General features: G+C 42.3%; 3 protein-coding genes across 5 annotated transcripts in view; 2 read left to right on the forward strand and 1 right to left on the reverse strand.

The window, feature by feature from the left end:
* The window catches only part of CDKN2AIPNL (CDKN2A interacting protein N-terminal like), a 413,846-nt gene extending 406,116 nt beyond the window's left edge, over nt 1-7,730 (forward strand). For 2 of the 3 annotated variants that reach the window (XM_050792900.1, XM_050792899.1), the window contains 2 exons: nt 163-245; nt 6,891-7,730. In XM_050792900.1, the coding sequence (XP_050648857.1) occupies nt 163-245; nt 6,891-6,973 (166 nt within the window). In that variant the 3' untranslated portion in view covers nt 6,974-7,730. Of the gene's footprint in view, nt 1-162; nt 263-6,890 lie in introns of all 3 variants that reach the window. The other variant, XM_050792901.1, reaches the window with a different exon arrangement.
* The window catches only part of PPP2CA (protein phosphatase 2 catalytic subunit alpha), a 354,454-nt gene that overhangs the window by 115,839 nt on the left and 215,075 nt on the right, over nt 1-23,540 (forward strand). The window lies entirely within an intron of this gene.
* The window catches only part of UBE2B (ubiquitin conjugating enzyme E2 B), a 262,616-nt gene continuing 256,860 nt past the window's right edge, over nt 17,785-23,540 (reverse strand). Inside the window, exons 6-7 of the mRNA XM_050792894.1 lie at nt 20,172-20,260; nt 17,785-18,339 (exon numbers count right to left, since the gene is read on the reverse strand). Of these exons, the coding sequence (XP_050648851.1) occupies nt 18,211-18,339; nt 20,172-20,260 (218 nt within the window). The 3' untranslated portion in view covers nt 17,785-18,210. The remainder of the gene's footprint in view (nt 18,340-20,171; nt 20,261-23,540) is intronic.

The raw sequence follows: 23,540 nt of genomic DNA on the forward strand, positions 1-23,540 counted from the left end.
GACTCCATCTCAAAACCTTGTGCTGAGCGTGTATAGGTTTGCCCTGCAGTATCAGATCAGTTCTCTGAGAGTTGATTTTATGGTTGAGCAACCTGCAGTTTCTTATTGATTCACAATGACAATTCTTCCGAGGTTTTTACCTTATTACTTTTTATTGTGCAGTTACAATAAAGACCTTTTAGACAAGGTGATGGAAATGGCCGATGGGATTGAAGTGGAAGACCTGCCACAATTTACTACCAGAAGTGAGTTAATGAAAAAGGTAAATAGGATTTCCAAGTGTATGTGATGAAATGGTGTAGAGTTAACAGTCCCTGCTTTGATGACACTATATTAGAGTATTGTTTTTGAGTGCTCTTGTTTACTACCCCAAAGACCTATACCTTTTCATTATTATTTCCCCATAATTGGTATAACCTTTTCATAAGTAGTTGACAACACATTGTGATAAATTATGCGTTGTTGATGAGGTAACACATAAGCTTAACTTCTTCTGGGTGATTAGGAACATTGTTTTGAGATTTTTGCTTGATGTTTATAAAAATGTTGGCTAGAATACTTGTTTCCTACTTGTTAAAAAATCTTGTTGGTAATAGAGTAACTAACTCATCCTTACCCTGGCCGTGAGTGGTGACCTGACTAGTTTGGCTTCTCTGATTTGCTGATAGGAATGTGGCTGGAGCAATGTCGATACCATAGCTGTTCTGTATCCTGTGGGGTCTGATCTCAGGCGATGGATTTTTTACAGTGAGTTTTGCCTAGAGTCTTGAATCTGGATGCTGGAGCTGGGCCTATAGAGAGTGTGGCAGAAAGAACCTCAGAGTATGGAGCTGGGCATCCCAGCTATTAATACTTTTCAGAATCACCCCCAATATGTACTTGTTTCACATTTATCTGCTCAGGCAGCAGAATTAATTGCTCGCTTATCTTCCAAAATTCCTTTGGCACTTTATCCAGACCTCTTTTAAAGCAGTTGTGACCTTGAGGGAAGAGATGGTGTCTAAAGTTTTATTTAGTCTTTAGTACTCCCAAACCTAGTATACTTATACCCCAGAGAAGGTACTCAGAAAATACTTATAAAATCGACTGAAGCAATAGAGTAAAAAGCTACTGGTCCCTTTTTAGGTCTGCCCTTAGAAACATATGTAAGCCCATTCCTCCACATTCAGGTCTTGTCTTGGGAGGTGGGGCACATACAGAGGTCCTCTTCCGAATGGGTGTCAAGGATCTAATCAAATCCTCAGTTGCTCGTAAAGTATTTCAGTCCCAAACAGCACACCCCACTTGATTTTCAGGATGGTTTGTTTTTCTTAAAAAAGTATTCTTTTAGTTTTAATCTGAACCTGGGGAAAAGCTTCAGGTTGGTTTTTGAGATGCTATTATGTTTTTAAAATTGGCTGTTATCTCAATGCAGTACTCCTGACAAAAAATAAATAAATAAGTAAAACCAGCTGTTACAAAGGGGCTACTGTTTTTAGCCAGGGGGCAATGTGAATTGCGAGTTTGTGGCTTTTTGGATCTTCTCAGGTAATACTTAAAAACTTATTGGGCAGTCCTTGGGTGTCCTATAGTGAGGTTCTTGGGGCCCAGCCAGGGAGGAGCTAGTTTCTGGCTGCTGGAGTATACCTTATGGGGCAGGGGCAGAGGCAGAGGTAGGCAGGGAGTGAGGTGAGCCTTTATTTTTAATTTATTTTTTAGACAGAGTCTCACTTTGTCACCCAGACTGGAGTGCAGCAGCACGATCTCGGCTCACTGCAACCTCTGCCTCCAAGGCTCAAGTGATTCTAGCACCTCAGCCTCCTCAGTAGCTGGGATTACAGCCGGGTACTACCACACCCAGCTAATTTTTGTATTTTTAGTAGAGATGGTTTTGCCATGTTTTCCAGGCTGGTCTTGAACTCCTGGCCTCAAGTGATCTGCCCACCCTCCCAAAGTGCTAGGATTACAGGCATGAGCCACTGCACCTGGCCGAGCCTTTATTTTTTAACTGCTGTGGTAGATTCTTTCCTTTTTGTTTCTAAGAGATTTTCTGATTTTCCTTTTTTTTTTGAGACGGAGTTTTGCTCTTGTTGCCCAGGCTGGAGTGCAATGGTTCAGCTCACTGCAACCTCTGCCTTGCAAGTTTAAGTGATCCCTTGCCTCAGCCTCCCGAGTGGCTGTGATTACAGGCACCTGCCACCACGCCCGGCTATTTTTTGTATTTTTAGTAGAGATGGGGTTTCACCATGTTGGCCAAGCTGTTCTCCAACTCCTGACTTCAGTTGATCTGCCCACTTCAGCCTCCCAAAGTGTTGGGATTACAGGCGTGAGCCACCATGCCTGGAAAGGTTTTCTGATTTTTTATATCAGTTCTCCATTATACTTCTCTGTCTTATATGTTTTCTGAAAGGTATCTGAACTCCTTCCAGTCATGTTGGGTATTAGAGATCAGAACACCTAATGACATTGGGCTGCAGACCCCAGTAGGAGACTGAGGAGGTTTGGCACGTCCCAAACATTATAGACCAGTGTGAAATGTGTGTGTGTGTGTGTGTTAGGGTCTTTCTGAAACATCCTAAAGGGGTCTTATACTTAAAAAATGTACAGAGCCCCTGCCCTGGGATGTTCATTCTTGACACTGTCATTGCACAGTGTGAGTCTACAGAGAAGAGTCCTCAGGCATGAAATTATCATCTTGAAACCAGTGCTGCCATCTTACTAATCATTAGCAGTTAGCTATGTGGAAGAAACCTATACAGAGGCCATACTTCTATAGCATTTTTATATTATTTTATTTTTGTTTTTTGAGACAAGAGTCTCGCTCTGTCACCCAGGCTGGAGTGCAGTGGCTGGATCTCTGCTCACTGCAAGCTCCGCCTCCCGGGTTTACACCATTCTCCTGCCTCAGCCTCCCGAGCAGCTGGGACTACAGGCGCCCACCACTACGCCCGGCTAGTTTTTCGTGTTTTTTCTAGTAGAGACAGGGTTTCACCGCGTTAGCCAGGATGGTCTTGATCTCCTGACCTCGTGATCCACCCATCTCGGCCTCCCAAAGTGCTGGGATTACAGGCTTGAGCCACCGCGCCCAGCCAGTCTATAGCATTTTTGAATTGTGTTGCAACTTCCTTCAAATAAAACCTATATTTTTCTAAGTAGCCAGGTTTAACTTTAGTCTGTTGATGCCACTGTAAGTGAAATTCAGCTGATTCTGAAAGGTGAGATACTTCGTGGGTGCATAGAGTTTTGCCAGTTTTGTTTTGTGCATAGAGTTTTGCCTGTTGCTCAGGCTGGAGTGCAGTGACTTGCTCACAGCTAACTGCAGCCTTGACCTCCCAGGCTCAAGTGATCCTTGCACCTTAGCCTCCCCAGTAGCTGGGACTACAGGTGTGCGCCACTATGCTTGGTTAATTTTTGTAGAGACCAGGTTTCGCTGTGTTCTCCAGGCTGGTCTCAAATGATCCAACTGCCTCAGCCTCCCAAAGTGCTGGTGTGAGTCACTGTGCCTGGTGAGTCTTTAAGACTTCTAGATAAGCCCATTCTGAGAACGAGTCATCTGATCTGTGTACCATGACAAATTTGTGTGGTATTGAAGGCTGTCCCCTCTCGATTGAAGGCCACTGGAAAGAGAGCCATGAGGACTTTGCAGCAGTTTTGTCCTTTGCCTGCAGTTTTTGCACACATGATAGAGGATGCTGATAAACATTAGGCAACATTGCCAGCCCATAGACAAAATACTCCTGATGTCCAGCCATACACCTGAAAACGTCTGTTGTTGTTCTGCCCAGAATTGATCTTTAGCTAAAAAATTAGAGTTTAGTTGAGTTTTAAAGCTAGCTACCAAGTGGGAGTAAATTTCCTGGCATTGTTGGTATCTCAAGACAGACAGTGATGATGATTTGGAGGCACAGGCTCTTTAAGATTTTAAAAATACTTTATGGCTATTCTGCAGCTTTGAGGCAAGTACAGCTCTGCAATCTGTCCAGCTCTTTTTTTAAGTCTGAGAAAAGAAATGAGCATTGGTTTCTGACAGGTGGGATTTGTTGGACAGTTGCAGTATATGATTTTTTTTTTCTTTTGAAAGGGGATTGAAACACACATACATTGAGTAAGCAATCTTGATTATCTAACTGCCATCCTAGGCTCCTGCTAGCAGCCTTTGTGGTTGCTCACCTTACCAATTAATGAGCGATAATTAACAAAGAGCAGCAGCTGACTCAGGAAAGGTGTCATTGCTATGACTGTCAGAGTTGATATGTCCAAGGTAATGTCTTAAGGAGAAAGGAGTGATTGACTAGGAAGCTATCATTACTGACTCAAAGAAGCTGTCAACCTAATTATGTGGTCCGTTTTTTCTGAGAACATTTTTATCCCAAGAGGGAAAATGGCAGTATGAAAAGTGACTATGAAGGCCAGGCGTGGTGGCTTACACCTGTAATCCTAACACTATGGGAGGCCGAGGCAGGCAGATCATAAGGTCAGGAGTTCGAGACCAGCCTGACCAACATGGTGAAACCCCCATCTCTACTAAAAATACAAAATTTAGCTGGGCGTGGTGGTGCGTGCCTGTAATCCCAGCTACTCAAGAGGCTGAGGCAGGAGAATCACTGGAACCTGGGAGGCAAAGGTTGCAGTGAGCGGAGATCACACCACTGCACTCCAGCCTGGGCAACAGAGCGAGACTTTGCCTCAAAACAAAAAATAATAAACAAAAAGAAAAGTGACTATGAAATTTGAAAGCCCAGGTGCATTGGCTCATGCCTATAATCCCAGCACTTTGGGAGTCTGATGAGGTGGGCAGATCATTTGAGGTTCAGAGTTCAAGATCAGCCTGGCCAACATGACAAAACCCCATCTACTAAAAATACAAAAATTAGCCAGGTGTGGTAGTACATGCCTGTAGTCCCAGTTACTGTGGAAGCTGAGGCAGGAGAATCACTTGAGCCTGGAAGGTGGAGGTTGTAGTGAGCCGAGATTGCACCACTGTACTCTAGCCTGGGTGATGGGGTGAGATAGTTTCAAAAAAAAAGAAAGAAAAAGAAATTTCAAAGAAAAGTAACAAAAACAAGTGTGCCTGATTTTGTGCATTTTGTTATCTTGGTAAGCTCTGAGGTACTAGAGCTGCCGCTTCCTTGGTGGAAGCAGCTGTGATTCTAAGATGGTGCAAATGTTGGTGAGTATTTAAAAAAAAAAAAAAAAAAAAAAATCAACCTGGCCTGGTGGCTCCGCCTGTAATCCCAGCACTTTGGAAAGCCGAGGTGGGAGAATTGCTTGAGCCCAGGAGTTCCAGACCAGCCTGGGTAGGATAGTGAGACTTTTGTCGCAACAAAAAATAAAATAAAAACTATCTGGGCATGGTGGCACATGCCTATGGTCCCAGCTACTCGAGAGGCTGAGGTGGGAGGATCACTTGAGCCTGGGAGGTTGAGGCTGCAGTCAGCCATGATCGTACCACTGCACTCCAGCTTGGGTGACAGAGTGAGACCCTGTCTCAAAGAAAAGTTAAAAAAAAAAATCAGCCATCAGATTAGTTAAATCAGAGGTCTTGTTGTACCCCAAGATAAACGCTTATTGGAGCTACTTGTCTTTTACTCTTTATCCACTAGAAATAGAAGCCAGAAAAGGTGTGTCTCATCCCACAGACCAGTCTTGTCTGGAGCTCATGAGTCAGTAGTGGATCACCTGCAAACACCTGTGGAAAAGACGGTATTCACAGCAGCCCAACCGGCAGCAGCTGTGTGCTTCCATAGCATTGGTCTGTCCTGTCATTTGAGAGATGACTTAGGGGATTTTTTTCTTTTTGGACTTAAGATGGTTACTTTAGGCATTCCCCTAAATAATGAAAGTCTTCTTATAATTTGCTTTTGCTGAGGAATTTTGTTTTTTTTTCATCTCAAAAAGACTGACTGGGACCGGGCGCAGTGGCTCACGCCTCTAATCCCAGCACTTTGGGAAGCCGACGTGGGTGGATCATGAGGTCATGAGTCCAAGACCAGCCTGGCCAAGATGGTGAAACCCCGTCTCTACTAAAAACTACAAAAATTAGCCAGGTGCAGTGGCAGGCACCTGTAATCCCAGCTACTTGGGAGGCTGAGGCAGGAGAATTGCTTAAACCCGGGCAGCAGAGGTTGCAGTGAACCGAGATCGCGCCACTGCACTCCAGCCTGGGTGACAGAGTGAGACTCCATCTCAAAAAAAAAAAAAAAAAAAAAAAAAAGCACTGACTGGCCTACCTAGGAAACAGGTCATACCTTGAAATCTCTGATTACTAAAAAGACTCTCCGATTGATTCACTTGCACTGCTAAATGTTAAGGAAATTCATTCAAATACAAGGTGACAGCCAAAGTGATTTTTTCACACCCTGCTTAAAAGTTGTCTAAAGCCAAGTTTAAATTTACCAGAGGTGCTAGAGAGTACCCAGAAAGAATAGCTCTGCTTCATTTCACCACTATTTGAAGACATGCTTTTACAGTTTCTAATAGTGTGAAATCCAGAAATATATAACCTTCACATCTAAATATCCTGACTCAATGTGAAATGTTGTGAATTACTACCTGAATTGACTGCTTTTAATTTAGAACAATAAGTGTTTGTGTGACTCTGTTTTTAGAACCTTTGACTGCAAAGCATGCCAGGAAAAGTATTTTAAGCATTTCCATTATCACTTAAATTGTGAACATTTATAGATTGCAAGTGACAAGACAGGAAAATCAAGTTCTGGCTTCCAAATGGATGGTGTGGTCAATGTTTTGCTGAATTTTCTGTATGTTGTAAAATATTAATAATTTCTGAGTATACTTACTGTCTGGATAGTACATAAATATTACATCACTGCTATATTTTAATTTATGAAGATGAATTTGAGTCACTGGACTATGTGGTTATATAACGTTTTCTTTTCTTTTTTTCCCAGCATCAAAGCTAAGCCAGAAGATTTATCACATTTTCATCATCAGCTACAGGATTAGACAGGAGGCTGGGATGAATGTGACATAGACCACAGCAGCTCTCTTAAGACTCCTGGTATTACCAACATAAAGAGGCAGGTGGAATGAGAAGGACTCTGTCTAGATTGGCTTTTTTAACATTCTCATTTTTTCCAGTAGTTATCACTGTAAAAGTATGCATGGATATTTATGTATTTATAAATCATGTACTCTAAGATGAGTTCATCAACATTGTAAAAGCCCTCTTTTCTATTTTCAGTTTTTTTTTTTTTTTTTTCTTACCAACAAGGTCTCTGTCACCCAGGCGGGAGTACAAAGGTGCAGTATTGGCTCATTGCAGCCTTGAACTCCTGGCCTCATATTTTCAGGGTTTTTTGTTTTTCGTTTTGTTTTTTTGAGACAGAGTTTTGCTCTGTCACCTAGGCAGGAGTGCAGTGGTGTGGTATATTTTCAGTTTTTAAATGTCAGAATTTTTGTTTAAAATGCCTTTTTGGGCTGGGCACAGTGGCTCACATCTGTAATAATCCCAGCACTTTGGGAGGCCGAGATGAGCGGATCACCTGAGGTTAGGAGTTTGAGACCAGCCTGGCCAACACGGTGAAACCCCGTCTCTACTAAAAATACAAAAAAAATTAGCTGGGCGTGGTGGCAGATATCTGTAATCCCAGCTACTCAGGAGGTTGAGGTAGAAGAATCGCTTGAACCTGGGAGGTGGAGGTTGCAGTGAGCCAAGATCGCACCGTTGCACTCCATCCTTGGTGACAAAAGTGAAACACTCTCAAAAAAATAAAAATGATAAAATAAAATGCCTTTTTGTTGTTGATGTAATGGCAGGTAATGAATTTTATAGTTTAGATTTTTCGACAATGTACCTTTAAGTGCAATTCTCTTTTATGGCCTTTTTCTTCCCCCACCAAGGCAAATCATATCCTTTAATTCCTATTTCCACCTGAAATTTATACCATACCTATACCCAACTACCATACATACTCATCCTTTTTTAAGAAATGAGAATCAAATCATAGACTTGAAGTACCCACCAGCTCATGGAAAGAGGCGGCCTACCAAAAAGCATCTGGCCTTAGTTTAAAACGCATTGACACAGGATTCCAGGGCTTTGTCCGGTCAGCAAGTTGATTTGTAAATTCTGTCTCCCAGTCTGCTTTTCTGGAGGAAGCCTGAGGCTTGGGTCTTCTAGACTTGAGGAACCACCTTGCACATAGCCTGTTAAGAAATGCTTGTTGCAGTCCTGCTTTGCTCTGAAATTTTGCTGTTAATGTTCCTCAACTAAGTGTCTGTTCTGTACCCCCTCTCTGCTCCTCTTTCTTGTTTAGTCCGCTCCATTAAGTAAATAGGTGTAGGCATAAATACTGGGAGAGGGGCTTCATTTGGGAGGCAGTAGTGTAAGTTTATCACAGGAGGGGTCGCTCAACAGTGGCAGGCGCTGTGCTTGGTACTAGCGATAGTGGCAAATAAGACGTTGGACCCTGCAGTCCGGGCATGGTGGCTCACGCCTGCAATCCTAGCACTTTGGGAGGCAAGGTGGTCAGATCACAAGGTCAGGAGTTTGAGACCAGCCCAGCCAACATGGTGAAACTCCACCTCTACTAAAAATACAAAAATTAGCTGGGTGTGGTGGTGTGTGCCTGTAGTCCCAGCTACCCAGGAAGCTGGGGCAGGAGACTCACTGGAACCCAGGAGGCAGAGGCTGCAGTGAGCCAAGATTACACCACTGCACTCCAACCTGGGCAGCAGAGCAAGACTCCATCTTAAAAAAAAAAAAAAAAAAAAAAAAAGCATTTTCTTAGTCTGAGTAGTATGCTATGAAAAAAAGAGAAGAAAATGCATTTCCATTGGTTTCTCATGAATTCCATTTCTTTATATGATATGATGCCCTGATAAAATAATAATAGCCTTTCAGGAATGCATGCACTACATAAAGCAAGTTTAAATTGTGGAATGATTTCCCTTCCATTGCTTTTATTTATTTTTGTTTTTTCAGAGCCGGGGTCTATCACTCTGTCACCCAGGCTGGAGTGCAGTGGTGCAATCATAGCTCACTGCAGCCTCAGACTACTGACCTCAAGTGATTCTCTTGCCTCAGCCTCCCAAAGTGCTAAGAATACAGGCAGGAGCTACTAAACCTGGTCTCCTTTAGTTTGTTTTTGAAGACTTCTCTAGTTAATCAAAATCAAGTTTTGTTTCAATTTTCTAATAGGTTTTCTCTCATTGTTTCCTCACTTAAACTGCTTTTCTTCTCGTGTTTTACAATTTCTGTGGCTATCTCACATATAAAATTAACCAGTATTTTAGAATTTCATCCTTTATTTCTGGAATAGAAAATGGCAAAGAAATCTAAATGTTTGCATTTCAGCAATAGTCGTATAGGTAAAATGGCCCACTGTCAGCCTTGAAACAGTACCTCATATCACATAGAAGTTCATATACAGTGTCTTGCTGAAGACTTGGGGTAAAGATCATAGGAAGGGACAAGTAATAAATAGGAGGAGAACTTTTTTTTTTTTTTTTTAATCCAAACTACGCCTAGAAAACTGCTTTCTGAAACATTCCTTAGTCTGTGGCTCACCTGATAATCTGCCTTATCAGGAGGTAAGGATTCTGTCTGAACTCAGGATCCATTTGGATCGGTGGCCTACCTATGGGCAATGAGAGGAATCATATTAACTGTCACTGTCCATCCTCTGATGCTTTGTAGTCTGTAGTAAAATACCTACTGTCCCATCTAAAATATGAGAATTGTGTTACCCTAAATGTCAGATAAGTTGGTGTTTCTCAGCTCTCCAGCTCTAAAGAATCCCTGCTGGGTATCCCTTTATATCTGGAAGGAGACTGTCAGCTTCTGGTATCTAAGACCTGTGTGCCCTAAAATATCTAGTTATGGCTGTCATTCTTTTTTTTTTTTTTTTTTTTTTTTTTTTTTTTTGAGACGGAGTCTCGCTCTGTCGCCCAGGCTGGAGTGCAGTGGCCAGATCTCAGCTCACTGCAAGCTCCGCCTCCCGGGTTCCCGCCATTCTCCTGCCTCAGCCTCCCGAGTAGCTGGGACCACAGGCGCCGCCACCTCGCCCGGCTAATTTTTTGTGTTTTTAGTAGAGACGGGGTTTCGCCGTGTTAGCCAGGATGGTCTCGATCTCCTGACGTTGTGATCCGCCCGTCTCGGCCTCCCAAAGTGCTGGGATTACAGGCTTGAGCCACCGCGCCCGGCCTATGGCTGTCATTCTTAACTAGTTTAGGGATAACTTTCTGTAGGAATAAGAGTAAACACAGATCTTCAGAGGCAAGCGTTTTAGAACTTATTGAAGACTTTTGGTCATGTGGAAACTTCATTCAACAAAGAGTGCACCCTTAAAAAAAATCTCTACTGTCATTGGGTATGTGTATCTGCGTGTGTGTGTGTGTATATACATACATACATATACATATAGATATAAAATGAAAAGCCAGGCAAGATTGTTTCTTCCCCAAAGTTCACTTTGTCTGTTCTTTTTTTTTTTCTAAGTTAGAGACAAGATCTTGGTATGTTGCCCAGGCTAGAGTACAATGGCTGTTCACAGGTGCAGTCACAGTGCACTACAGCCTTGACCTTCTGGCCTCAAGCCATCTTCCCACCTCAGCCTCCAGAGTGGCTGGGATTACAGATGCATGCTGCGCATAGCTCACTCTGCCTTTTCTAAAGTTAGGACTCCTGGGGCTAGGTGGTGGTGGTGTTGGTTACTCTTCTGATTTTGGTTTGGAAGGTTTTCACAATGACTGCAGTAGGGTCAGAGTCCTCTGCATGTGCTCCTATCAGTGATGGATGTGGGCCTGAAGCCCTGCTCATCTACACACACTAGACCAAATGAGGAGATAGGGTAAAAAGACTATCATCTGAACAGATTGCTTGGAAATCAAAGAACAGAAAATAAAAATTGAGGCTGGGTGCAGAGGCTCCATGCCTATAATCCCAGCACTTTGGGAGGTGGGAAGATCGCTTGAATCCAGGAGTTCAAGACCAGCCTAGGTAACATAGTAAGACCCCATCTCTACAAAACAATTTGAAAAAATAGGCATGGTGGTGCACACCTGTACGTAGTTCCAGCTACTTGGGAGGCTGAGGTGGGAGGATTGCTTGAGGCCAGGAGGTTGAGGTTGCAGTGAGCCATGATAAGAGCTGCTGTACTCCAGCCTGGCCAATGAGTGAGACCTTGTCTCAGAAAAGAAAGATGGAGAGAGGATGAGTGACATTGACACTATTTAGCCCCTATTCTCACCTACACTAGAGCTAGAGCTTTTTTCCTTGATGTTGTGTCAGACAGGGATGCCTCTTTAGAATATAAACCAGTGGTCCTAACCCAAGTCCTTTCTTTCCCAGCCTTATAGACTAATGAACCAATGAACCCAAAGTATCCTTGAATGTAGCCCCCTCCAGCCTCATTTGCCTTGGAGAATGTTGCTGTTAGGGGTCTGAGGCAGGTCTTGGTCCTCACCTAATATGACAGAGAGGCAATGAACAGTAAAGAGGTCAACCTTGAGCTGTGTAGACCTAGTGACTAAAGTTCTTGCTTTGCTATGAAAGTTGGCACCAAAATCTCATGCTTCTAGGGCTGCATTTTCCATTCCCTCTGACACTTTCATAGTAAGAATGTTGAATTGTCACTAGTAGGTGTGAGCTGATAGATAGTCCTTCAAATTGAGTGTACTTTACCTCAGTGTAGGCATTTGCAAAGTGGGGATGATTCTTACTTCAAACTTTATTGGAGGATTCAGTGGAAAAATGAATGTCTATTAGTATCTGGCACTTAGTAGGCTCTCACTGCTTCATTCCTGCCCTGGTTTCCCTCTAAGCCCAAGGAGGAAAGATAGGAAAGCTTTTCAACTAACTTAGATTTACACAAAACAGGTGCCCACAATCATCCCATTCAACCAGGGTCCATCCCTGCAAAGGGCTGCAAAAGTGGACCTTTTTGGTTTAATTTGTGGCGCAGAGCCCAACAGGCAATCTGGCACCCATTAGATGCTAGGTAAATGTCAGATACTAGGTGCATTGTCACCCCTGTACCGCTGGATCTAGGAGGTCTGGAGCTTGTGCAGCCTGTGGGTATGCGCCTTTCATTGTGAGCATGGCCTTTGCTCCAGCACAGGAGGCTTATCCTAGAGTTTGTTTTTGTTTTTGTTTTCTTGAGATGGAGTTTTGCTCTTGGTGCCCAGGCTGGAGTTCAGTGGTGCGATCTTGGCTCACTGCAACCTCTGCCTCCTGGCTTCAAGCGATTCTACTTCCTCAGCCTCCTGAGTAGCTGGGATTACAGGTGCCCGCCACCACACCCAGCTAATTTTTTGTATTTTTAGTAGAGACGGGGTTTCATCATGTTGGCCAGGCTGGTCTCAAACTCCTAACCTCAGGTAATCCACCAGCCTCACCCTCCCAAAGTGCAGGGATTACAGGCATGAGCCACCATGCCCAGCCTGTCCTGGAGTTTTATCCTATAAACTGACTAGATTCCTTATCACTCTGGCTGTGAATTTTGGGCCCCAGCTCACTACAGAACCCAATTCCCCTTAAATCAGCTATTTTCAACATCTCAGGTGGTAAGACTATGACTCAGATTCCTTCTTTTTGTATTCACCAAATTATCTTTATGATTTTCTACTTTTTCAACAAAAAACAGAACTGCTATTTAAGCCGGGAGTGGTGGCCCATGCCTGTAATCCTAGCTACTCAGGAGGCTGAGGCACGAGGATTGCTTGAGCCCAGCAGTTTTGAGTCCAGCCTAGTCAACATACGAGACCCTGTCTCTAAATAAATAAATAAAATTAGCTGAGGTGGCACGTGCCTGTAGTCCCAACTACTCAGGAGGCTGATGTTGGAACTGCTTGAGCCCAAGGGTTCCAGGCTGTAGTGAGCTGTGATCATGTGACTGCATTCCAGACTGGACAAGAAAGTGAGACCCACTTAAAATGTGCCCAGAAGCTCAGAGCTTGGACCCTAGAGGTCCCGTTACTCTACAGGACTCCTGCCGACAGCCTATGCATGCTTGGCCGGAAGCTGTCTGGAAACTAGTTCTCAATCTTTGGCTTTAATAAAATTTCAGTCTTTAGTACTTGTATTGTTATTCTTAGAGCCTAATCCCTGACTTGGTTTTGAGAGGAAGCCATAGTGATTGTAGTCTCAAGCTGCCCTGTGCAAAAGAAGACCAAGCCCCAGTCAAAGAATTAATGTAGCAAGACCCTGTCTCTACCAAAACAAACAAAAACTGTCTAAGCACTAAGACAGGAACTTTTTCCTACAGATTAGTTTATCAAACTCGCCACCTCCAAGCCCTGGTATTGCCTTGGCTGGCTTGCAGAAGGTTCTTTGTCTTTATTCTAAAGGCAACTTTCCAGCTGATGTTCCAGGGTTTCCACCTCAAACCACAATCTTATGGCCCATACAGGAATACTCCTATGACCAAAGATCTCTGCTACACAGCAAGGTTACCAGTTTAGCTTTTCTTTGGAGTGCTATTTCTCATCTGTAGCTGAAACTAATAACACGGGCTGAAGTCTCTGGACTTCACCCTGTTGTCTGCCCAGTATGGTCATTAGGCCAAGCAAAAGCATTTTTTTCTATAGGAAGGGGAAAATATCCCTCAGATTTAAAATGAGGTTAACAGCTAAGCAACTTCCTGTTGTTTTCTTTGTACTAACATCAACACAAAAACATAAAATTTCCAATTCGATCTTATACAATGACTTTATATAGGGGCCAGCCAAAGAACTTCAACCCTGTTTGATATTCTCCTGTTCAGGAGTGCTGCTAGTCCAGCACTCATGTACTGGTGAGTTACGGTATTGGCAAAAGATCTTGTTTGTAAAGGGGAAAAGGAAGAGGGCAATATATCCCTTGGGCTTCAGAAATAAAGCAGTAAAACCAACCCTTTGCTCTTTATTTGAGATGGAGTCTCGCTCTGTCACCCAGGCTGGAATGCAATGGCGCAATCTCAGCTCACTGCAACCTCCGCCTCCAGGGTTCAAGCAATTCTCCTGCCTCAGCCTCCTGAGTAGCTGGGATTACAGGCGCCCTCCACCACCCCTGGCTAATTTTTAATTTTAGTAGGGACGGGGTTTCGCCACATTGACCAGGCTGGTCTCCAATTCCTGACCGCAGGTGATCCACCTGCCTCAGTCTCCCAAAGTGCTGGGATTACAGGCGTGAGCCGCCACGGCACCCAGTCCCCTTTGCTCTTAGGGGGATTTGCCTCAAGTGCTTTTATGTTTGCATTTTGGCAGTCTTAAAGACACAGTAGAGAACAACTCCTGCATTCCAGAAGAATGACTAAATTGTTCAGGTTGACGGAACCCGAGGGGAACTTTTCAGAGGGGGATCTTTTCAGAGACAGGCTTCAATTCCCTTTACAGGAGTTCCCAGCCCAGTGGCACTTTATGAATCTGTCTTCCAAATAAGACTTCAGAGGAGCCAACCTCCCCTAAAAGACTACAGAAGTATCATACTTGTAACCAAGACTGTTACTATTATATAAAGACTTTCTCTAATTGGCCAAAAGGTTACTTTGCTTTCTCCAGGCAGAGCCCACTCTATTATATATTAGAGTCTTCCCAAATATATTAATCCAGAAGTCACTGATGAACAAAAGCAACATGTGGCCAAGCTTTAGCATTTACTTCCTGAAAGTTATTTCATATGCAAGTTTCTCACGCAAGTCTGAATCTTCCATATGGCAAAGAGAACTCTGGAGCCCAAGTTCTTCCAGGGTTCTTGATTTCAGCCATCAAGGAACTAATGTTGAGCTGTGGAGCAGTCAGATATCAACAAGGTTTGTAATGGGCACAGCTCATTCATCTTTTTGGCTCAACTAAAAATTCCTAGGCCATCCTGTGAACACAAGAAGCATGGAAAGTTATTCATATTAATGAAACTTGGTGTGTGGGGTGGGGGGGGTGGAGGAGAGAAATCCTACAGACTCAAGGATATTTCCAGGAAGGGGAAAAATGTGGCTTATTGATAAGTCAGTCCTTTATATAGAAACCAGAAAGTGTTCCTAAAGTCAGTGGAAAACAGTAGTCAAGAAAGCACTTTCAGCTGAGTGCAGTGGCTCATGCCTGTAATCCCAGTGCTTTGGGAGGCTGAGACAGGATGATCAGTTGAGCCCAGGACTTTGAGACCAGCCTGGCCAACATAGTGAGACACCGTCTCTACAAAAGTAAAAAAATTAGCCGGGTGTGGGGGCATGCACCTGTAGTCTCAGCTACTCAGGAGGTTGAGGTGGTAGGACGGCTTAAGCCTGGGAGGTTGAGACTGCAGTGAGCTGCCTGGAGGCACTGCATCCAGCCTGGGAAACAGAGCAAGACCCTGTCTCAAAAAAAAAAAAAAAAAAAGGAAACCTTTTCACTGGAGTAGACACAAGTCTGTATAAAACTAAATAAATTAAAGTATTTCCACAAATTGGGATGAATGTTGAAGTTCTATAGAATTTCTAAAACCAATCTCAGCCTCTGAAAAGATAGCACATTTCTGGATAAGACCACATAGGGTTCAAATCCTAGTTCTACAACGTACTGGCTGGTTGATCTTGAGCAAGTCACTTCATCTATCTGTGCCTAGTTTCATCATCATCTTTGTTGGTTTTTTTTGAGCCGGAGTCTCGCTGTTGCCTAGGCTGAAGTGCAGTGGTGAGGTCTCGGCTCACTGCAACCTCTGCCTCCCAGGTTCAAGTGATTCTCCTGCCTCAGCCTCCCGAGTAGCTGGGATTACAGGCACATGCCACCATGCCTGGGTAATTTTTGTATTATTAGTAGAGACGGGGTTTCACCATGTTGGCCGGGCTGGTCTTGAACTCCTGACCTCAGGTGATCGGCCCACCTCAGCCTGCCAAAGTGCTGGGATTACAGGCGTGAGCCACTGTATTTGTGAATTTGAAACGAAATAATGTATGTTAAAAGTGCTTAGAATAGTGCCTTTCGCAGATTATTCTGTGCTAGGGGTATTGTTACAGGGAATTGCACCACACATGCATTTAAACTTTTTAACATGAATCCATCAATATAACTTTGTACCAACATAAATAAATGTATTTTAGTTCTAGCCCTAGCATACATTTATGAAACTGACCTAGAGTTTAAAGTAAACACTTTGTACAACTCAACCTTGTAAATCGAAGGTTTATATCTGCTACTTAACCAAAGAAATAGGAATCTGTTCCAAGGCTGCAGAAAAAAGTGAGGATTGAAAAAAGCGTATAGATTGAACCTTCTTAAGGATTTTCTCGAAAAGGAATGTGGACGCTATGAGTTTTATGCATGTGTTGAATTTTGTTGGTTAGAACTCACTGACCTCCCTGCAAAGTAACTTCTTTATAATAATCTACCAATACTTGAAATGTTCCTGTTTTAAACTGGGAAAGGCAAAAACAGGTCAAGAATAAAAATCGATGTTGAAGTAGTAACCAGATAGCATTTAATGAAATAAGAGGGCAGACCCTCATGGCTACTGTATATTTAATCTAGGAGTTACTGGAGTGAATGTCTATAATTTGTTTTGGAGCTAAATTATAAAAGCACCACACAATTAAAGCATCTTTTTGGGAGCCACGATTCCAGTGAGTGAATTCCCATTGGTATCAAAGTTCCCTAAGATCATACACTTACCCCAGAATTTGCCAAGTAATAGCTTTTATTTTTAAAGACAGGGTATTGCTCTGTCACCCAGGCTGGAGTGCAATGGCATAATCACAGCTCACTGCAGCCTCAACCTCCTAGGCACAAGCTATTCTGCCACCTCAGCCTCCTAAGTAGCTGTGACTACAGGCAAGCGCCACTATGCCCAATTGATTTTATAAAAATTTAAAGTAGAGACAAAGTCTTATTATGTTGCCCTGGCTGGTCTCGAAGTCCTGGCCTCAAGTGATCCTCCTGCCTTTGTCTCCCAAAGTGCTGGGATTACAAGTGGGAGCCACCTGGCCCAGCCCATAATCATTTATCCAATCAATGTTAAACATTGCATAATGAATAGAAGCTGTAGATATTGCCATACTGTAACCCAATCTTAATGGATATGACAAGAAACTCTTGGGGTTACTGAAATAGCTGTTTTATCTACTAGAGAGACTACACAGGTGGTTCAACAGAATTTACTTGTATATTTTCCATTTTCTATACTATTTGAAGGCATAGGATAGTTTTGTATTAGCTTTCTACAATACTGTGTTTTAAATTTATCCAGTAAACTAAGATGCAGTACAACTTTTATACAACTCAGGAGATTAAAAAAAAAAATCTCCACAAGAAGCAGCAACTCAGCAGGCCCTGGCATTAAAACATTTCCCAGAATAAACAGATATGCATTGCATTAAAGGTAATTTTCAAATATTTAAGTTACACCAAGATTTCCCTCCAAGATGTGCCTTTCTCAAACCAATGCAATCAATTCATTGCTAATACTGGGGCATGAATTTTTGGCAAATGTTTATGGTTTTACTTTCTTCATTAATCAAAAATTTTTTAATGTGCTACCAAACAGCAAAACAAGTCCCATCAGTTCTCTGCTCGTGGCAGAAGTGCTAACTGTGAAACCGCAAAAGGTACAGTTTTAACAGTAAGTAATGCATGAAGAAACTGTAACAAATGGCCTAAATACAGAGTTGGACAGAACCAAACCAGTTACGTCTAGAATTACTCAATTGAAACTAATATAGGTACATTCAAAGTAAAGTTGGAGATTATAATTGCTATTTAGAATCAAATTTGAAGACTTCCTTGATAAAATGTAAGAATGTTCTTTTGAAATTGTAAATGAAACTATCAATAGATGGAGAGCTAGAGACTTATTAACCCCTCCTACACACATAAGGAAATAAGTGACAAAGTCTCTTGCACTGAAGTTATGTATTTTAACAGCTTTACATGTAATATTCATATATAAAAAACTTTAAGTGCTTTTCTCCAATTTAAAAATCTAAAGAATTCAAAAATAAGGCATTCAATATTTGAAAAAAGTACAGATTTACAAAATGTGTATATTCTGTCATGAAAACTCCACACCAACATTATACACTTGGAAAAAAATACAAACAGGATATATTACAAATTTATGCAGCAATAACTTAGTTCACACCATGCAATAAAAAGTACATTAATCAAGATACACAAGCTTTTGTAGGTTCTAAACTGAAGGACTTTTTTCTTTTTTTTCTGCAGAATCCTTAAAACCTGTGGCACTTAAAATTTGTTAGCCTTTCTACTGAGAGGTAAATTATACACAACAATGATGAAAAAGATTAACAGACCAGTTGTCTATTATGAATCATTCCAGCTTTGTTCAACAATGGCCGAAACTCTTTTCTCATATTCTCGTTTGTTTTCCTGATAAAGCTGTGCTGCCTGGCTATTGGCTGGACTGTTAGGATTCGGTTCATCCAGCAGAGACTAGGAGGAAAGAAAAGAAAAAACAGATTTGCTTAGTTATTCTTTATACTAACGGGTCAGATATGGAATATATTACAGAGAAGTTATACAAAACAACAAATTACTTCAGAGATTAACATGTCATATAATTTTGGATCTAAATATTTTAGAAATGATTTGATAAATACTATGAGGTTTCCTGCTGCTAAGGAACTTAAGCTTCTGAAATAATGTTCTCAATTGCCTTAAGACCTACAGTTTCGGCTGGGTACAGTGGCTTGCGCCTGTTATCCTAACACTTTGGGAGGCCGAAGCAGGAGGATCCCTTGAGCCCAGCAGTTCAAGATCAGCCTGGGCAACATAGGGAAACTCTGTTTCTATTTAAAATGAAAAAGAGGTCAGGTGTGGTGGCTCATGCCTGTAATCCCAGCACTATAGGAGGCCGAGGCGGGCAGATCACCTGAGGTAGGGAGTTCGAGACCAGCCTGACCAACATGAAGAAAACCCCATAATTTCTAAAAATACAAAATTAGCCAGGTGTGGTGGCGTATGCCTGTAATCCCAGCTACTCAGGAGGCTGAGGCAGGAGAATTGCTTGAACCTGGGAGGCAGAGATAGCGGTGAGCCGAGACTGCGCCATTGCACTCCAGCCTGGGCAACAAGGGTGAAATTCCGTCTCAAAAAAAGAAAAAGAAAAAGAAAAAAACACCTATAATTTCAAAGAAATCAGAAAAGAATATTCTTAAGCATATTGAGATTTTCTCATTAAACCAAGGAAATGAACAGCTTAATTTGGTTAAGATATAGTATCAAATCTGTCAGTATCCAACATTTTCCAAGGTTAAACTCTACTACTGCAGTTACTTTGCAAATGTCTGACAGTAAAAGTTGGGGGATAAGTCTTATTTCCTTTAATCAACAAAATATATACATTTAGCAGGAAGAGAATGAGATAGGAAGGTTGAAAAACAATGCTTGTAAGATGACCAGAATTGGCCTGGCACAGTAGCTCATGCCTGTAATCCCAACACTTTGGGAGGCCGACGTGGGCGGATCATGAGGTTGGATAGAGACCATCCTGGCTAACACTGTGAAACGCCATCTCTACTAAAAATACAAAAAACTTAGTTGGGCGTGGTGGCATATGCCTGTAGTCCCAGCTACTCAGGAGGCTGAGGCAGGAGAATCACTTGAACCTGGGAGGCAGAGGTTGCAGTGAGCCAAGATTGAGCCATTGCACTCCAGCCTGGGCAACACAGCAAGACTCTGTCTCAAAAAAAAAAAAAAAAAAAAAAAAGCCAGAATTAAAGAAGTGTGACACAAAAAGTTTAAAAAGAACATCACAAACCAACATATTATTTCTGCTCCTCTCAAATCCACAAAACCAAAACACCCCTCACTCCACCCCTCCTAAATTTTCATTCAAAGATCTATTCTGAAATATTCTGCCAGACTGCTTCGGCAAATGGTTACATTAATTTTCCTTTCTTTTTTTAAAACAGAATTTCTTGGATGGGGTAACACATTCAATGCTTATCTGCGCTTGGCAGTTTCTTTAGGTTCCTATGGTTTTTCCAAGCCATTTTTTTCTTTTCCACAACCGTTGGCTATGCTTCATGGACACAAATTAGGTTTGACCTGTAAGAACATGTAACTTACACAATCAGGAAAGGGACTGCAGACTGGATCCCATGTAGGCATTACTGAAAGAGAAGTTAGCTGAAAAGCATGGATTCTTGCCCAAGCTCTGCCATTGGTTACCTGTGTGCTAAGCAGGTTACAGTGCTCCTAAAGGAGCTGACTGTATCCTACAGAATACTGACAAACTATAATACATCTTAACACATACTTACCTGAATTGATGTTAAGATAGAAGATACATCGTATGTTGGACTCCATCGATTCTGAAGGATATCTAAACATATGCTACCATCAGCATACACTGCAAAGACAACACTAAAATTGGTTACACATTCACTTTGTCATATCTAACAGTTAAGAGAAATCTTTACCACAAACAGAATGCTTGGCTTAGATGTTTTAAATATTAGGTAATAACTAAATTCTTCTGTATCAAAGGAAAACCTGTCTTTAAAGTCTCTTATTCTGCACCTGCTATAGTTTGAATGTTCTCTCCAAAACTCATGTTGAAATGTAATTGCTGGAGGCTGGGCGCGGTAGCTCATGCTGGTAATCCCAGCACTTTGGGAGGCTGAGGCGGGTGGATCACCTGAGGTCAGGAGTTTGAGACCAACCTGGCCAACATAGTGAAACCCCGTCTCTACTAAAAATATAAAAATTAGCCAGGCGTGGTGGCGCATGCCTGTAATCCCAGCTACTTGGCAGGCTGAGGCAGGAGAATCGCTTGAACTCAGGAGGCAGAGGTTGCAATGAGCCGAGATCACACCACTGCACTCCAGCCTAGATGACAGGGTAAAACTCCGTCTCAAAAAAATAAAAATAAAAAAAATTAAGTAAAGAAAAAAAAAAAGAAATTTAATTGCCACTGTAACACTGTTGAGAAGTGGGACCTTTAAGAAGTGCTTAGGTCATGAGAGCTGATGGCAGGAGTGGACTCCAGATAAAAGGATGAGTCTGGCACTATTTCTCATGTCTTGTGTGCTCACTTGTCATTCTGCCTTCCACCATGGGATGTCACAGCACCAAGGACCTTGCTTAGGTGTTGGTGCCATGCTCTTGGACTTCCCAGTCTCCAGAACCATGAGCCAAACAAATTACTATTGTTGACAAATTATCAGTTCCTGCTATTCTGTTGTAGCAGAAAATGAACTAAGATTCATTTTCATGTTCTTTCACAGCATGTTATGATCAGGAGGCTTTGAGTTAAATTTCTTCAACACACATGATTTAGCAATCTATTTAAATTCCGTATTTCTAAATATTCTTAAAGCTTTTAAAAAACTGCTTATTTTTGACATAGCAATTACACTCTTAGAAATTAAGGAAATAAACGTGGATATGCACGAAAATTGACTTACAGGTTGTTCACTATAATACTACTTATAAGAGTAGAAGACCAGGTGCACTGGCTCACGCCTGTAATCCCAGCACTTTGGGAGGCCGAGGCGGGTGGATCATGAGGTCACGAGTTCGAGACCAGCCTGGCCAGCATGGTGAAACCCCATCTCTACTAAAAATACAAAAATTAGCCAGGCACGGTAGTGTACGCCTATAGTCCCAGCTACTCAGGAGGCTGAGGCAGTAGAACTGCTTGAACCCAGGAGGCAGAGGTTGCAGTGAGCTGAGATTGTGCCACTGAACTCCAGCCTGGGTGACAGAGCAAGACTCTTATCTCAAAAAAAAAAAAAAAAAAAAGTGAAAAACTGAAAACTACCTTGTGGTCCATAAAAGAGGGAACTGGCTAAATAAACAATGACTGATACATTCATATAAACAATAGCAACACAATCACCAGCAATGATACATATCTACTGTTTTATAGAGTAAGACATCCACAGAATATTACCTTAAAAATGTTTTTATTTATAATTCCCTATTTTGATTAAAAAATTTTATATAAATTCATTTAAAGTATATGTAGTCACAAAAACATTCGTAAGACTGAATGTCAAAATGTAAGTAGTGGATATTTGTAATAGTAGGGTTATGGATGATCTTATTTTCTTGTCCTTTTTTTTTTTTGAGACATAGTTTTGCTCTTGTTGCCCAGGATGGAGTATAATGGTGTAGTCTCGACTCACTGCAACCTCTGCCTCCCAGGTTCAAGGGATTCTCCTGCCCCTCCCACGCAGCTGGGACTGCAGATGCCCGCCACCACGCCCAGCTAATTTTTGCATTTTTAGTAGAAACGTGGTTTCACCATGTTGGCCAGGCTGGTCTCGAACTCCTGACCTCAGGTGATCCATCCGCCTCAGCCTCCCAAAGTGCTGGCATGAGCCACTGTGCCCGGCCTTTTTTTTTTTTTAAGATGGATTCTCGGTCTGTTGTCCAGGCTGGAGTGCAGTGGTGAGAACTCAGCTCACTGCAACCTCTACCTCCTGGGTTCAAGCAATTCTCCTGCCTCAACCTCCCGAGTAGCTAGGGTCACAGGCACGTACAACCACACCCAGCTAATTTTTGTATTTTTAGTAGAGATGGGGTTTCACCATGTTGGCCAGGCTAGTCTCAAATTCCTGACCTCAGGTGATCGGCCTGCCTCAGTCTCCGAAAGTGCTGGGATTACAGGCGTGAGCCACTGCGCCCAGCGGATGATCCTTTCTTTTTTTTCGAGATGGAGTCTCGCTCTGTCACCCAGGCTGGAGTTCTGTGGCGCAATCTCGGCTCACTGCAACCTCCGCCTCCTGGGTTCAAGCAATTCTCCTGCCTCAGCCTCCCAAGTAGCTGGGATTACAGGCACACGTCACCATGCCCGGATAATTTTTTATATTTTTAGTACAGACAGGGTTTCACTATGCTGGCCAGGCTGGTCTCGAACCCCTGATCACGTGATCCACCTGCCTTAGCCTCCCAAAGTGCTAGGATTACAGGCGTGAGCCACCGTGACTGGCCTATCTTATTTTCTTTATCCTTCCTTGTGTTTATGATTTATTTGTGCAATGAGTATACATATTCCTTTTATTAAAAAAAAAAAAAATCAAGTGACAGGTATCAAAAGTCCTAACATATGGGAGGGTTCTTCCCCTTTTAGACTGATTCTGTGAAAATACAAGCAATGAATATAAATATTTGCCCAAGTGTGAGACTATCTGTAGAAAAAATTTCTAGAAGTGAACTGCTATGTAAAACAAAGGGTAAATGCATTTAAATGGTACAGATACCACTTCATGGAGCAAACCATAACAGGGAGTGGGGAGCAAATCACACTTAAACACTGTGATTCTTCCAGACTCTATCATAGGCCCTTTTCCTTCTTACCCTTTATACACACACTGGGCTGTATTATTCACTCCTGTGGCCTCAGTCACCATCCATGTGCTCAGTACTCCCAATCATTGGCCTTAGCCTAGATCTATCAGCTTCAAAGCCAACTTACTGTCCATCCCACAAAAACATCAAACTTAGCCGCCTAAAGCAAAAATTGGCAACTGTGTAAAACCCATAAAAGTATAAAACAATTTTAAAGTTCTGAGTAACTATTTCTGAGAATCCAAAAGTAAACCAGAACTCAAAACATCTTATCAACTGATGAATGAACAAAATACAGAATATCCATACAATGGAATATTATTCAGCAATAAAAA

This window comes from Macaca thibetana, chromosome 6, assembly GCF_024542745.1.
Source record: "Macaca thibetana thibetana isolate TM-01 chromosome 6, ASM2454274v1, whole genome shotgun sequence".
In the NCBI taxonomy this organism is placed as follows: Eukaryota; Metazoa; Chordata; class Mammalia; order Primates; family Cercopithecidae; genus Macaca; species Macaca thibetana.